This window comes from Pieris rapae, chromosome 9 (assembly GCF_905147795.1).
Source record: "Pieris rapae chromosome 9, ilPieRapa1.1, whole genome shotgun sequence".
In the NCBI taxonomy this organism is placed as follows: Eukaryota; Metazoa; Arthropoda; class Insecta; order Lepidoptera; family Pieridae; genus Pieris; species Pieris rapae.
This window is the reverse complement of record NC_059517.1, coordinates 6,773,715-6,791,052: the sequence shown is the minus strand read 5'-3', so window position 1 is coordinate 6,791,052 and position 17,338 is coordinate 6,773,715. Positions and strand designations below refer to the sequence as shown.

The window sequence follows — 17,338 nt, the reverse complement described above, 5'->3', positions numbered from 1 at the left end:
TGACAAATAGATTCAGAAAATGTCATTGTCAATTGTATTTCATGATAATGTTGCAGAAATAATACAGATTTTTTTCCTTAATATACTTTTTTAAATATCTTGTGTTTTTATAGATCTTGCTGTTACAAAAGTCTGGATTACTTAATTAAATTTTCTAATCTTTTTCGTTCATAAGAACCTTTTTCTGACAGTAAGAAACAAAACAAAATGGAATTCACAACAAAAAATGATGATAATTTAATTGCTGTGGTATTTTTTTTGCGAAAATACTGCTATTTTATCTTTTGAAATTATGTATAGCAATATATGTTATTTTCAAGGCACAAAGAACATTGATACGTTAATATATTTTTATAATCTGTCAATATCGGATGGGTAGTTGTCAAAGCGGATATGTGACGTCACGATGATTGATGAGGTAATGCATGATTGATGTGCTTTATAGAGCTTGGTTAGTTTAATATTTTGTGCTGCATTCATCGTATATTTTGGCCAAATATATCAATGATTAAAATTTTGACAATCTCTGTTCAGGAAGTTACTAAAACTGTGAAAACTATCCCACGTATCTACTTGCCAAAATAAATAAACATCGCGTAAATGGTTTCTTAAAATGTGTAGTCTTCGCGAAAGCCAAAAACAGTGTTATGTATACTGTGTGCACTAAATATTGCCACCAAATCAGATTCATTTTTTTTTTTAAATATTGGCGACAAATAAACTCGACGTCCGCCGTTCCACAACTGCGTTTTTCAAGGCAGTTGCATGCACTACCACTTTGTGGAACCAGCTGCCCACTGAAGTATTTCCGAACCAATTCGACTTAGGGACCTTCAAGAAAAGAGCGTACAAATTCTTAAAAGGCCGGCAACGCACTCGCGAGCGCTCTAGCATCGAGTGTCCCTGGGCGGCGTTATCACTTAACATCAGGTGAGCCTCCTGCCCGTTTGCTCCCTGTTCTATAAAAAAAATTAAGGACGCCAGCGGCATAAATCAAAAAATATGCCCTAAATCATAAACAACGTTCGTACAAGCATCTAATAAACCATTACAAACTTTTATTATTTATTACCCGTCCAAAGAACTTAATTTTCTGCTCAAAAGCTCACTCTATATTCCTAAGTACACCTCCGTAAGTGGGCCTCTAAGTAAACTCATAAAAGTAGCTAAAATACTTTCAACCTAATCCTCTCACTTAAAAGTAACAGCCTCTTAAAGATAGGCTCTCGAGAATCGGTTAATAAAAATAGATTTTCCAATACAGCCAGCTCCTCACGGCGAATGTAATAACATCTTCGGGTTATGATAATGATGTGACGATATCAACCCATCTGGTTTCACTCTCATACTCGTGCTCTGCAAAAGGTATAAGTTTTCTTCGATAAGGATGGATTTGCTACTAATGATGCCAAAGACATTATTTGCAAGCAATGCTCGTAATAAATGGATATTAAAATTTTAATAAAATATTGACATGATTATAAGTATTAAGATTAATTGACTGAAATCGACGTTAGAATCTAAATTTCCTAATATGCCCGTTTTCCAAATCAGAAAATTGTTTCGCCATGGCTGTAGGAATATTTAATCACATTCCTAGAAGTGATAGATCGCTGCCATGTAATGTTTTCAAGGGGAAGGTGATTAGGTTTTTAAAGGCAAGGTGCTTTTATAGCGTGGGCGAGTATCTAGATCATAAGTTTAACACCAATTCTAATTAACTTAACTTTCCTATTATTACAACATTATGTTAATGCTTCTATTATGTGATATAATAAAATTAATGACATTTACATGCCGATTTATACATAGCGGATTGTGCGGATTTTTAGAATAATTAAATAACCTATGGGGTTCCGCAAGGAAGCATATTAGGCCCAACGTTATTTCTAATATATATTAATGCGTTAAGTAATCTAAAACTTGATAACGGGCAAATATTTTCCTATGCAGATGACACAGCTGTACTTTTCACAGGAATTAACTGGGCAGAAGTGAAAAAATCTACGGAAATTGGACTGACAACTATTGCTAATTGGCTTGATTTCCACCTTTTGTCTCTCAATAAAGAGAAAACTAACTATATATGTTTCAGAATTTCTAATCGAACGCAACCACCTAAAGATTTTAAAATTAAATTACATAACTGCGATATGCAAAGTGTCGGTAACTGCCCCTGTCCTCCAATTACAAAAGTTAGCTCTACCAAATACTTAGGCATTCACATAGACGAACGGCTATCATGGTATCCTCATATAGAGTCCATGACTGGTAGATTACGGAAATTTACATACATCTTTAAAATTTTGCGATACATCACATCGTATGTAATACTTGAAAGAATTTACACAGCACTCATTCAGACCGTATTAACATATTGCATAAACATATGGGGTGCGGCCAATAAAACAAAATTTTTGGAATTGGAACGGGGACATAGGGCTCTTTTAAAAGTGATGCTGTTCCGGCCATACAGATTCCCATCGGAAGAGCTCTATCATCTTAGCAAATTACTGTCCGTTAGGAAGCTGTTTGTCCTGAATCTAATTTTAAAAACCCACAGAGCGCTCCCGTTTGAGAATAGGCTGGTCTTAAAAAGAAATAGGGATGTTGTAGTCGGTCAGACCGTAAGGACCGACTTCGCTAGACGCAATATGCAAGCAGCCTATTTATATAATAAATTAAATAGGCTGCTTAACATCTACCCTCTCACCGCCTACAACCTAAAAACCCGAATAAAAGACTGGCTCACGCCTTATGCAGTATTAGAACTGCTTTTGAGACCCATGATTTAAATAGCTACACGTTACTCATTCACTCACCTACTCACTCATTCATTCACTCACCTACTCACTCACTCATTCACTCTCTCACACACTTACTCATGCACACAATCAGGTGTGATGATAACGGTTTAACAAGTAAAAAATAAAAAGGAAATGAACTGAATAAATTATTTTATGTAATTAACTTTGTTATGGAAGAGCTGGGAACCCTAACACAGGTATATTTACTTAAAAGGGTTCCCAAATCTTACACTATGAAAAGAAAAATGTACCAAATTAAATGAATAAAGACTTATTATTATTATTATTATTATTATTATAATTGTATCTAATTGTACCACTATCTTAGCAAATAAACGATTTCATTTCATTTCATTATTTCCTTAGATTTATAATGAAGAAGTGAAAATAGATGAATTTAAATGTGTGGCAAAAGTTTATTTAATATAAATGCAATAAAAAGTGTTAGAAGTTCGGTGAAATTGCCGTGTGGGTTAATTATAAATTAGTATGAATAACTTTAACACAAATACATACTCAGTATTAAATGAGAATTCATATTCTCTATTTAGTTTGTTCGCTGTTTCTTTTTTATCTATCTTTGTTTCTATGAAAACTGCAATATAAGTAATAAATAATTATATTTCACCCGTCGGTGCACTCCAAAAAAACCAATTTAATATTAAAGTAATTTATTATAATTACAAATTAATAGGGTGGTCTGAAGCGCGATGCTTACAAAAATGAATTCTTAAAACTAAGTACTATATCTAGCGTCGCCGGTGGCCTCCTTCGTCAGCAGAAATCCTATATTGTTAGGTGCAGGGCTGACACATAACTAAATAAAAAATAACGTAATACAAAAATATTTATTTTATATGTTCATTATTGTGATTTGCGTTTTAAGATATCGAACGCAATTTTAAACTATATTCTTGTTATCTTTTTGCGTTAATTAATTTAGATTTCTATACCAAACCAATACCAATACAAATATACAGCTAGTTGAATTAGGAACAAATCACGTTAGTACAAACAATGGCTCAATTGTACGGTATTAGGGATGAATCAATTAATTTGCAGGGATTACTCTGTAGTCTCAAAATTATTATTCATAGCTATTGTTTCTACTGTATTGTTCGGATTAATACCTATACATTTCATGTTTTTCTTTACATTACTCTTCTACAAAAAAACGGACACATTAGGAAATTTAGATTCTAACGTCGATTTCAGCTTATTAATCTTAATACTTATAATCATATCAATTAATACGCGTAAAGTGAATTCTGGCATTTTTTAAATGATTTTTTAAAGCTAATGAACATGGCAAAGCAATAAGAAATGGTTGGCAATAAACACAAGATTTATTATCTCTATAATTTAATAATGTTACAAATGAAACAGTATATTAACGAGTGTGACCTTCTCCTACCAAACTCACAGCTTTTGACTGACTGACTCAATATAAAGCGGTCATCTCTTTGTTCTGTGTATCGTAGTCTTTCCGAAGCCTTTTGAATAAATTGGCCTCTTGATATCGTTGTCAAGTCCTTATAGACAGTAGAACCAGCCAAAATACTCGCAAAGATACGAAAGTTTTCAAATAACCTTCTTCAAGCAGGGTAATTTTACAGGCCGTTATCGCTTTATCAGTCATATCAGAAAGTGAAATTTCATGTAAAAAGAAAGAAAAATTATTTAAGTTAGAAAGTAAGAAATTATCCTAAAAGTTTTGTAATTAAATTAATCAGTTAAAAAGTTTCAGCAACCCGAGAAAAATATTTTAAAATATTGATTATTTTTCTTTTGTAAATCTAAAATTTAAATTTGGAACGTAAGTAGACATGTCAGGATGCTTCAAGTAATATTCCTTCATATATCCACGAATTAATAAAACCTCGTACTTGCAATATTTATTGAAGTACAGAAAATTTTGTGCCCGATTTTGCCCGAAGTGTATATATGGCAAAATTGTCTTCATATTTGGCATCTTAATTATAAAGTAGCATCGAGTTAAAATTGGCCTTTTGTTTTACAGAATTTAACATTGTTGAGCTTGAATAGCAATTTCTAATTTCGAATATGCCAATGTCAAGTGTCAATTGACAATTATTAAATCTTCAATTAAATCTTTTCACATCACGATCTTCATTTAATAACGTTAATTTATTTTTTCATTTAATGACGTTATTTGAAAGGAAAAATGTGCTTTTACTTTTATTATGCACAGCTTTTGTTTTTACTGTATTGTTCTAATTAATTATACAATCTTTGCATATCTTATTATTTACGGCGTATTTTAAAAATATAAAAATACATTTTGAGGTTACAGTTTTAAGCAAATAATATTTTATGTACCGATACTTCATGAATGTTTGAAAATCCAAATCAATGTTTGGTCAATGTTTTGTTGGGATTCTTTAAGTGCTTAGTCTGCAGTGACACTTCTTTCCCGTTAACGTTCTCTATAGACTTAGTTAATTGTATTGAATAATTTTTGTTTATGTGTTTCGTTTTGTTAATTTATAACCTTTCTGTAGTAAAATGTATGATGTAATCCAAATCCATCTCTGGCTATATTTTCGGTGTATCTCTTTGTTATTATATATAATTTATGTATGCTGTACGATTACGAAATAAATAATTAATAAAACACTTTAGAATAATAATACTTACTCATCACTCAGAGCATTGGTCCATATTTTGTTAAATGCGTCAGATACTTTCTTAGATGCATCTGTTATGTGACGAGTAGCGGGTTCTAAATATATATTTAGAACCCGCATAGCTGTTCATAGATATATTGATCTGTCGAGGAATATATTTTTAATTATATACTATCAACTGTCATCGAAATTAATTAGATTAATATTTTCGGGACAATAACTTTCGCTTACGCTTCATGAACGTTTCAAAATTTCTATTTTAATTCAAATTTTATAGCTAATAAAGGAAAAGTTAATTAATATTTAGAGTTGATCTGATTAAGGTATTTTAATGAATATGAATAATCCCTCTGACCTAATTAGTTTAAATTAAATATTTAATCTAAGCTCCGATGCATTAATAGAAATTGAGTTACAACATGCTTTAATTATTATGTAATTCGATAAAAGGGTTAGCCTGAAATAAACGAATACTTAAGTTCTACTAGTTCAATTTCATCAATGTGAATAATATAGGAAATCTTAATTGATCACACATTTCTTTATACGATAATCACCATCGTTTACTTTACATACCGAAACGTTTCTTTTTTCGGCGGGAATCGAACCCTAGATCCATACGTCCATTCATGCCATGTAAACGTTACGAAAGTGTTGATGGCAATTTTAGGTTTTCGTTATTAAATGCTATCTCTAAATAATTTACGACTCGTGGCAATCACGACAGGTATTTTAATCTACAAGTCGTTAAATATATTATTAGTAGCCGAAGCTTTGGTAAGTTGATCTTTCTTTATAGACATAAAATCATAATCCTACTATAATTATTTTACACAATTTATTAATCAATTTATATCGATAGAAACGTACAATCTCTTTAGAAGCGTAGATGAGTTTATTACTTTTTACGAATATTACAATTTATATGAATGTTTATAAGAAAATATAAAAAGTGTGATGAAACCTATTTGCCACAAATGCAGCTTTTCAGTAAGCCCGTTTGGTTCGCCGCTAAGCGGTAATGTTTGAAGTCTCCATTCCAGTCTAGACGCTCCCTACAGCTTCCATTTCATACTAAATTGCATTACCATTTAGCAACCACACGAGCGAAAATAAAGTAAAGAAATGGAAATGAGTCTGGAAGAAGCTTAAAGAATCTTTCTAAAGTCAAAATATCAAAGTGGTTCAATTATCTTTAGTGTATTAGCTCTGTTTGAGAAGAATGAAAAGGAAAACTTTTGTTACATTACTTAATAGATAACAATAGTATATACATATTCTCCAAGCCTACTTGACCCCCGTAGCTTATCTTTATTGGGACTGGCCATGTACGTTGGAGATAGTATAGTGTTCTGTCTATTCCATAACTCTCATACTACTATAGGACGGATATTCGACACAACATCATTATCTCGTTGCGTTTGCTTTCCGAAGGGTGCTCAAATACCTCCAACATCCAAACTTAGGATTACAATTCAAATGTGTCTAAGGAAAACTGGGTTTGGGTATTTTTATTGTTCGGTGCCAGGACGAACAAAACCTCGTGTTCGACAGTAGAACGAACACTGCAACTAATACTAACTATCAAAATAATAACACACACGGTACATAATTACCTACCATTCCTTGGCTTAGCATGCATGCATGTCCGTATCTGACGTTTTAACATGACGGAATTATTCTGACATGACGGATTTAAATATTGTTTACCTTAATAAGTAATTTTATCATCTTTGAATAAGTTTTATCGTAAATACGATGTTGCCTTTTGATATATAAAACTTTTTCTATGTGAATCATATTTTACTTTCTTATCACCATGGGGCCGTTCAAGTATTATGTAAGCAGCATTACTGCAATTAATCTCCCCCTCCTCTTATCAGCAAAATTAAGCCAAGCTCTCAAAAATAAGAGTACAGAAACATATTAATATGTATATTATAGGAATCCTCGTTTTAAGCAAATGTGGGTAATAAGTGTAATAAAGTAAATAATTACTGTTGACGTCACCAAATTAGAAAGTCAAAGACCCCTTCTAGCTTCACCCGCAATAGTGGACTTAAACCCCCTCCATTTCCATAATAATTTATTAAATACGCACCGTACTTCTAAGCTTCTAAGCTGCATTTAGCATCGATTTCACGCTGTGCAAGATAGTTAAAATCACAGCAATGGTTTTATGGTCAGATGCCAGACGTATAAAAAGTGATGGAAAACTTTTCACCGAATACGTGAGTCAATTTTCCCGCAGCGGAGTTTCGATCGGCTTAAGTTGTCAACGCCGGCCACCGTAGATAAGAGCTATCGCACGCGACGCCCAAAAGAGCAATTATTACTTCAGGCGATTTTCATTTCTTTACTATTTTTATGTTATACTAGTGGTGCTGAAAATGTACAGCTAGAAGCATTTTTAAGAATTGGATAATCCATTTAATTCATAATAATGCTTCTAGCTGAAGTGAACTAAACTTTGTGTCATCGATTTGCGGAAATTTATATTTATTTAAACAAAATTAAAAGGTGTAATACTGGCATAACTTAAACAATAATTTTATTTATAAGCAAAAAGTATATTCTTTTGTCGAATCGGATATATGTCGATTTCAGTCACCGTAAAAGTATTTCGCACCATCAGAAGGAAGACAATCGCTTAGCTATTAGACAAATACTCCTTTTAAAGTTGAAGCCATGTAATGATATGTAATGTTTTAGTATTGGTCTAATGAAAGCATTTATTTGAACATTTTTGTTTAATTACGAACATTGAAGATTTCTAAGTTTTTATTTTATATTTTACTCAATCAATCACTTTGTTGTATAAGAAATCCTTATACCCATTTCAATAAAAATTGCATTTCAAGCCTAGGCATCCGTAGCAGTGGTGAATGGCTTGAAATGCAATTCTAAGTGGGAAAGAAACAGCTTTCATATAACAAAATCCAGTGACCATTTCATAGATCGAACAGTTTGTTTTTCGGCAAAACGTCTTAAAACTTAGTTCTATTGCTCAACGTGAATTATTCTGCGTAATAATAGCATTCGTATTTATTAGCCTTCTGGGGAAAACTACTACAGCTCTCACGTCACACACACTCACATATATATTTCAGCCTTAGACTCTTAATCGTTCACTAAGACTGCGCTACTATGTGTACTGTACCTTAAAGCTAACCTTAGGCATGTTATCTGTAACAATCCGTAGCAGTGGTGAATATAGCGGGCGAATCAGATCAGCATTGATTATACGAGTCACCGGAGAGCGGAATCATTGATGAGGCCCGGACGTGTTCCGTTTCGACACTATTTGTACCTCACTGCATCAATTGAAATAGGATTTGGTCCTCCGTGGTCATTCATGAAAATGTTAATATTACGGAAGGCGTTCGAAACATATTTATAGCAACACAGTATTCGAACCTCTGTTACATTTAGAACACGGCGGACGCAGAGATCAAGAGTATTTTAAATAGTTCGATTTTCAATTAAATTTAAATTGTGTCCTGTCAGAACAGACGGCTGACATTTGTCAGCGCGATTAGAGAGTTACTGCGGGTAATAACAGAATTATCGTAAAAATTAAAGAAATGAGTAATCTTAACGAAAAGTTTAATAAAGTCTAAAACTGCATATTTTATTCTGTATTTTTGTATACATAGGATAGTAAAAATTGCCGTATTGCACAGTTTTATATTATCAGTGGATATATACTATATTAAATAGCTATTCTGAATTGTAAATTATGTATATAAAATCATACAAAATACGGCTAACACATCTTTCCCTGATAATTCCCTTGCGATTTCGTGAGCTGATAATAAATTACAGCCTCGCAAAAATAACTCTATTACCTAATTATATTGATATAAAAACATACACAGCTCCAGGCGTTTACCTTACATAAGATACGTTTAATAATTCACCCCAAGCACCGAAGGCCGTAGGCGTCGGCCGTGATCAGAAATTTGAGAGTTGAGAGGTGGGCTCAGTTTTAATCTCGCAACTTTTGCTGTCCGTGTCACTCTAAACTCACTTCGATTAACGGGGAATTACTTTGGAAGTCTATATGAAAAGGGAAGTTTAATATTGCACTCGCTTAACGATGAAGGGGCGTTATTCTTAGTAATAATGGAGTCTGGTGTAAAAATATATTCGTATTAAAAGGATGGTGCAAATATAGCAATGATATTTACGTGGTCTCTATTTGTTAACACTTCATTCCGTTAGTAGTACTATAAAATTAGGTATTACTTTTAGGATTAGGAGAGGTGGCCTTATCGCTAAAAAACGATCTCTTCCAGGCTACCCTACAAAAAAAAGGCTAAGGAATAGTGCAAAACGTTCGTGCAAAATTATAAAATAAATTGGACAATAATAAAATAATAGTTTGTTATTTAATGAATTTTATTGTAATCCACATAGAGTTACATTATCTTGAAGTGTTTTCAAATATCCTTAAAACTAAACTGAAGATAAATGCTTAAAATAAAAAGTATGTATGCAAAGCAAACCCTATTAAAGAAAATAAGTAAAAAAAACTATAAGAAACTTTAATACATTATTTTCTTGTATTTATTCTACTCACGTTATATATATTTAGGCAGCTGCTCAGGCAAATATTGATACAATAATAATAATTATTTGTATTTCAACATATCCTCTTTGGTAAAACGACGACAAATAAGAAAAATCTGCGATATTTCAAGAGATACAAAAAACAGCTTCCCCGCCGTATAATGTATGTGATGCATTATTTATAGTATTGGCCGACCCATTTCATTCCTACCTATTGTTTGTATTGTACCTTTGCCTTGCCGATATTTGAGCGTGAGGTTTGAAATGGAGATACCTATTCTATGTACACAAATATGGGCCTAATTCAATGATAATATTGGGTTTGTAAACTATACGTGGACCAGATTGAGTTCAAATTGCGAAGATTGACAATGCGGTTGTGGTTTAATTAACTTTATGAAGTTAGAATGTTAACCGTGTAATTAGATAGCGAATGTTTTGTTTGGAAGTAACTGCCGGATTAAACACGTTTAATTATCATACTTGTATATGGCCTTCCTGTGTACAGGTTTGAATCCAATAAAGCGTGATTACTTTGATATGGTTTGCACTTAAGTAAATAAAAGAAAAACGTTAATTCTATAGAAAATATTAATAAATTGAATATGGCTCACTTCCTTACTTCCATTTAGTCTTACATAGCGAAGCAAAACCTCATACAATTTAGCCAGAATTTGTTAAATATTATTGAACCATATATTTATGACAAGAAAATCTCTTTTGAAATATACCGCAAATACCTATTTCCATTAGCACTTATAAATTATTCAAGGGCATCTGACCCTACACTTTCTCTGACAACCAATCTATCATAGTGATCCCGTCTGGAATTCTAAAAATTCCTAATGTCTTAATACATTTTACCAGACGAATTCATAGTTGGCAGTGGAATCACATGAATATAAGAAATAAGGCTGTTTTGACAAAAAACAACCCTCTTTTCCGAATAACTGCGTTCAGTACGGCTGTATGGACGTTTTTATGATATTCCTTACATTCGTTGCCCGTTTTAGCAAAATATACTTATTTTGTGTACCTATTTATGTTTTTGCTGACAGAGGGAGCGTAATAACACTCTTGTTAGTATTGACTCGATTTCTTTAACGAAATGGTTTATTATTTTAAAGAGTAAATAGAATATTGTTTTATAAAACCAATACTTATTAAGAACTACATGAGACGTATAATGACTGTACATGTTTCTATAAATTGAGCTAAACTTATCATTTTATTTTAAATATATCATTTTTAAATGATAAACAATATGTTATATATATTTAACTATTATCTGCTGCATCCTTCGGCCATAAATACGATGTGAATTTGAAGGAAAAGCTCTTTCATATTTTCGTGTTTGAATGTACGCAATATATACCTTGATATTAATAAAAATACATTTATTTTTATCTTAATTAAATCAAGCTTATATTAACTAATAACCAATTAACATAACTATCATTTTAAATATATAATTATATTATATACGTATAAGTAGGCTTATACAAGATTGAGCATGAACTAATTAATTTCAGTATTAATTAAGTCAACGGCTCATTTCAATATGTCGAGATAATGGGTCGGATTGCCTTCTCCATTGAAAGGAAAATTAATACAATTCCATACGTTTCATCAGAATAACCATAATCCGATGAATTATAAAAATCATATTTCAGATTTACGATTGAGTTTTTGAACTTTTTATGTACAAACTATTGTAATAGTTACATAACATTAATGTTTAATCAATTTTATATGACTTGATTTGAGAAATGGCTGAGAATGTAAAATAAGAAGCATTCAATGTATATTTCTTTTTTGACGTTCATAAGCGTACATTATGTTACCTACATGAATAAATTATTTTCGAATTTGAATTTATATTTTTATATTACCGCTATTTATATCTTAGACAAATATAGAAAAGGTTGTCCAATGGGTTATATAAAGCCAATTTATATAGAAATTAGTAAATTATATGAAAACCAACGAAGAAGAACCTGTAGTCATAATTTTGTAACCATGTGATATGTGATGTATATCTAAATATATCTCATTTATCAAGTAGATACGAAATGTTGAACTCCAATTTTAATATAAAATAATGGAACAAATATTGCAATATCCAAATGATAACATCGCAAAATTGCAGTAACATTCAACGATTAGCCTTTTCACGCCCATTACAGGGTTTTTCACACCATACTCATAAATAATTTATTAATTATCCGATTATTTATACAATTAAAATCTGTTAAGGGTAGATTACAGTTATAATATCAATTATACCTTATTTATGGTTTATTAAATACACTGTATGTAGTCATAAAGTAAAATTGAGGGATTTCAAATCTCTGTTCGCCTGCCTTACATCTTGTGGAAGTAGGTCGCTAATCATTAACGCCCTGAGTGAGCTCTTGACAGTTTGTCACCTTTACTTAAGTCTCAACGCTCTAATGGAAAAACGTACTACAAAATACTAATATACATGTGTGGTAGACGTACACTCTAAACTCTTATATATAAGCTTTAACTATGTAGAATTATAATATCATGTTTAAAACGAATTTATCTATTTATTTATTTATTTAGTAATCCTACTGCTAACATAAATTATATATAATTACAAACATATACAAATACAAACAAATGTACACTGAAAATACAGCCAAAGATGGAATACATGATTTTTTTTAAATAGAACAGGGGATAAACGGGCAGGAGGCTCACCTGTTGTTAAGTGATACCGCCGCCCATGGACACTCTCAATGCCAGGGCTCGCGAGTGCGTTTCCGGCCATTTAAGAATTGGTACGCTCTTTTACAACAAAAAGATTTACAAAAGGGAACAAACAAACAAAAAGTATTTAATACATTTAACTAATTGTGATTTAATTTATTTAACTAAGCCTAAATTGGTTGTGTTGTGTGATGATGTAAAAGTGTGGGTATGTACGTGATGGTGTGTATGTGGGGTGTGCTCATGATGTAGGTGATTTTGCAACACTTAAAGTAATGTATTATATTAATCTAATTATTTGTGATATATTACGAAATTGAGATGGTATTTCAAAATATGAGTATTTAAAATTACTTTTTTTTCAAATAACTTCAACAATATTAAACTGAGTTCCGTACCCTTGTCAATGTCTATAGCACATTGAGTTTTAATTTATTACTGAAAATTACGAAATATCTTATTTTAAAAGGTTAAAATGCCTTGGTCGTTTACACCAAAAGCTCATCAATTTGCGTTGTCTTAAATATCTTAAGTTTAATCTTGTTTTGTGTCAAATTTGTCTTTTAAAAGTTATAATGAATCCCTTTTAAAGCAAATCAACTTATACCATTCATTTATTGTCTTCATTAGAGTAGACGCCATACCTAGATCTATTACAGATACTTTTAAAACTTTTTTATGATCGCAATTTGAATTTTCCAAGCAGGTCCAAATTGCTCCATTGATCTCAGCGAACAAAAACCATTCAAGTATAAAAACAATACTCCATGAAAAATAATAATAGCTATATTTCATTTTCATTTCTTTGTTTCAGATAATGAAAGCGTTTGTTGCTGCTTCACGGATGCCTTGAGGCAATATGAAATTTGTACGGAGTCTAGACGTGCGGCTGATCGCCCTGTGGAGCACTTGTATACTGGTCCCGGCTATCGCTTGCCCCTCCCAGTGTGTTTGCAAGTGGAAAAACGGCAAACGATATGTGGAGTGCACCGACAAAGATTTAAAAGCAATCCCCGATTCGCTAGACTCCGAAACACAAGTATTAGACTTCACGGGCAACGATTTGCAAGTCCTACAAAAGGAGGCATTCCACAAACTCGGCCTGTTAGACTTACAGAAAATATATCTCCAGAGATGTCGGTTGCAGAAAATCGATAACTTCGCCTTTAGGGGCCTCGCCAATTTAGTCGAGTTAGATCTATCCAATAATTACATCACAGTCGTCCCATCCAGCAACTTTGTCTTTTTTCCATCCCTAATGAGACTCTCTTTGAACAACAATCCTATAACGAATATAAAAACTCACTGCTTCCAACATCTGTCCTATCTGAATACATTAGAGTTGAGCAATTGTAAAATTGAAAGTATAGAAGCGGAGGCTTTCGCTGGATTGAAACACTTAGAATGGCTCCGACTGAATGGTAACAGGCTATCAAATATTCAAGGCGATAATTTGTTTCCCGATACGTTGCGGGGTATCGATCTGGAGGGTAATAATTGGAATTGCGATTGTCATTTGCGCGATTTACATAGCTGGCTATCAAGTTTCAATATGCCACACGCCGTCGAGCCAATTTGCTCGCTACCTGAGCGACTGAAAAAACGCACAATCACAAGTGTCGATGAATTCGATTTAGCGTGCTTGCCAAAAATTACCCCAACCCTGTCGTTTATAGAGACGAATATTGGAAATAATATAACCCTGGAATGTATAGTAAAGGCTGTGCCTGAGGCAAAAATACAATGGTTTTATCAAGGACAACTGATACGCAATTACTCGACGTCTGCCGCCGAGCCTCACCATGTTTTCTACGTAGAGAACGGAGTTATCGACAAAAAAAGTGAACTACACATTTACAACATCGGTAATGATGATAATGGAACCTACTCTTGTATTGCCGAGAATTCAGCTGGAAGAATTCGAACGAATTACACAATTAAAATTCTTATTAAAGAAGAACCAGTTGTCATCGTGGTTACATTTCCCCATAGACACTTAGTAGTGATTATAACAGTGATATTCCTTATAATTGTCCTTTTTATCGTTATAATAACGGTGGTGTTATTAAAATTTAAAACGGATACGAGAAGTCGTAAAAAGAAGGAAAGTGGAAAGGACGTCGCGTTATGTAATCAAATTTTGCCTTCTAGTCGAGGTAATGGCTCTTTGCCCAAAAACAACGGTAGCGTTATAGTGAACGCACATTCGCACCACTCATTGCATTATACAGTGCAAACAAACCGAGAATTCGAGTCGAACGACACGTATCAAAGCAATAACATGAAAGGCTTTGTAGACAGAAATCCCGACCTAATTAGCGATGCGGAAACGGTTGCAAACAACGCTCAGAATGAGAATACTGTGTTATCGGTTTACAAAACGCAAACCGGAACCGATACCTTTGAGGAAGAGACTGCCTTTACTACACCATCCGTACAAAGACAGGTCACCTGGCAAGACCAGCAAACCGCTAACAGTATGAGCCTACCACAAAACGCAATGTACCAACATTCGGCCGACGTTCATCTTAACCCTGGCTGCTTTTTAGACAGTGATGGGTATCCTTTTGACTACGGCCTACCTAAACACCCATGTCGAGCGCCAATGATGTCTAATTATGCCGTTGTCGGCCCCTTTTACCAAACACTGCCTCATAATCGGCCAAAAGGTCAAAAGCTCGCTTGTAAGTTCACTAAAGACACAGAATTTAACGTGACTCCGCCCCCTTGTGGTAACTTCGAAATGTTTAACGGGACAAATGTGCGACGTACTTTAGAGGGATACCCAGTTCCTCGCAACCGCCAAATTGCTTTTGTAGGAAATGGGACAGTGTATTATAATGAAGAATTCGTGCCTTCGCCGCCCGAAGGTTATAAAACTGAGGCAGTGCAGTGTTGCGCCACCCAAGAGCCATGTGCAGCTTGGAACCCGAAAGGAACATGTGCTGTCATGGTACCAATGGGAATAGAAACTCCCGGTAGGTGTTACCAAGTGGAAACTAGGTGTGTAGATACCCAAACATCAGATACACGAGTACCGGGGGAAGGTACGGAAAACGTTCTAAAACCACTGCCACAAGTCGCTAAATGTGCGTCTGATATATGTTCGGAAAGCCCTGACGAGGGGTATGTGGGGGACGCTAACGACATCTGACGACGACGGCGTAACGATAACGCGTAAACAGGGCAATTTAGACGCTACCGAAGTGATAAAGCGACTGAGTATGAATAGTTTTGTATATATAACAAGTGTACAGTGCACGATATATTTGCGTTCCGTTTAATGTGCGTTATTTGAGTTAAATTAATCACTTGTGAACTACAATTACCAAAGTTTTCTAGTCAAAAGCTGTGTTAGTATTTTTTTGATAATAATGTGTGTTTGCTCATTTTTGTAATTATGACAATCTTGTGCCAAGTTCGAAATAGTAGTTAAGACTAAAATACGCCTAAACTATTTGTTATGAAGCATTTCTGTTATTGCACTTGAGAGAAAATTGGTTTTTAAAATGAAATATTGTAGACTCCGGAATTCTGTTCCAGACTGTTTTAAAACATTTTCTATTGTTCTCATTTTAGTTGTATCTTAAGGAACTTTCTTAGAGCCTTCTAGTCTGGAATTATTTTTAGAGAAAAATCTTATGAGTGTAAAGTCTATTCGTCGATTTTTATACTTAGTAAATATTTGTTTTCACTAGATAACAAAATACGGTTTTAATTAAAATATACATAATTTGATTCTTAAAATAATAGTTTTAAATACATTAAGGTAATTCCTCATCTTTCTACGTTTTAATATTCACGCGGACCCTTGGACTCTTAAACTAAATAGTTATATATTAAATGTAAATAATAAATATACAATATTATAATGTAAATATTAGATTTTATTACATCTCCAAATGGAATCGAGTAGCGAAAGCCTGTTCACATCACTCGCACTAAAATTATATTAGCTGAATTCACAATATGAGTATAAATTCATAATATTAATTACTATGTTATGATTTTCATACACTTCGATATTAAATAATTTTATAGCGTAAAATTATTATGATTCGCTAACGATTCAATCAATTTGTCGTATTTGAATTACATAGATAATGTATGTAACACATGTATTATATTAAATACAGTCTGAATACATTATATTGTTTGCACGATTAATTATTTCACTTATAATAAGCTCATATTTAAAGGTCCTTATGATTTTGTTTTCACCGGGCCCGATATGGTTGTGACACATGTATTAAAACTAAATTCTCACTCAAATTAAACACGTTTTTCCTTTTTACCATTTACAAAAAACTGTGTATATTACCTGCAAAAAGGGTAAAAAGATTTTTAATAAAGTAACTAAATTATTCACATATTTATTTATGATCCTTGCCTATTGTCCGTATTATGAAATATGTATCGAATTCAATTCAACATCTGCTTATGCCATTTTCTATACGAAGTTTATAATGTAAACGTAACTTTTAACGAAATTTTCACTTGATGTAATAAAATACGTACGTTATATATAAATAAAACATTAAACATTATTCATTTGGTAATTAGGTTACCTTATTA

At 32.9% G+C, this 17,338-nt stretch overlaps 1 protein-coding gene across 1 annotated transcript in view; it reads left to right on the top strand.

The window, feature by feature from the left end:
- Positions 1–17,113, top strand: part of LOC111003711 — a 40,918-nt gene extending 23,805 nt beyond the window's left edge. Inside the window, exon 2 of the mRNA XM_022274370.2 lies at positions 13,578–17,113. Coding sequence (XP_022130062.2) covers positions 13,623–15,917 — 2,295 coding nt within the window. The 5' untranslated portion in view covers positions 13,578–13,622 and the 3' untranslated portion in view covers positions 15,918–17,113. The remainder of the gene's footprint in view (positions 1–13,577) is intronic.
- Positions 17,114–17,338: the final 225 nt, after the last annotated feature.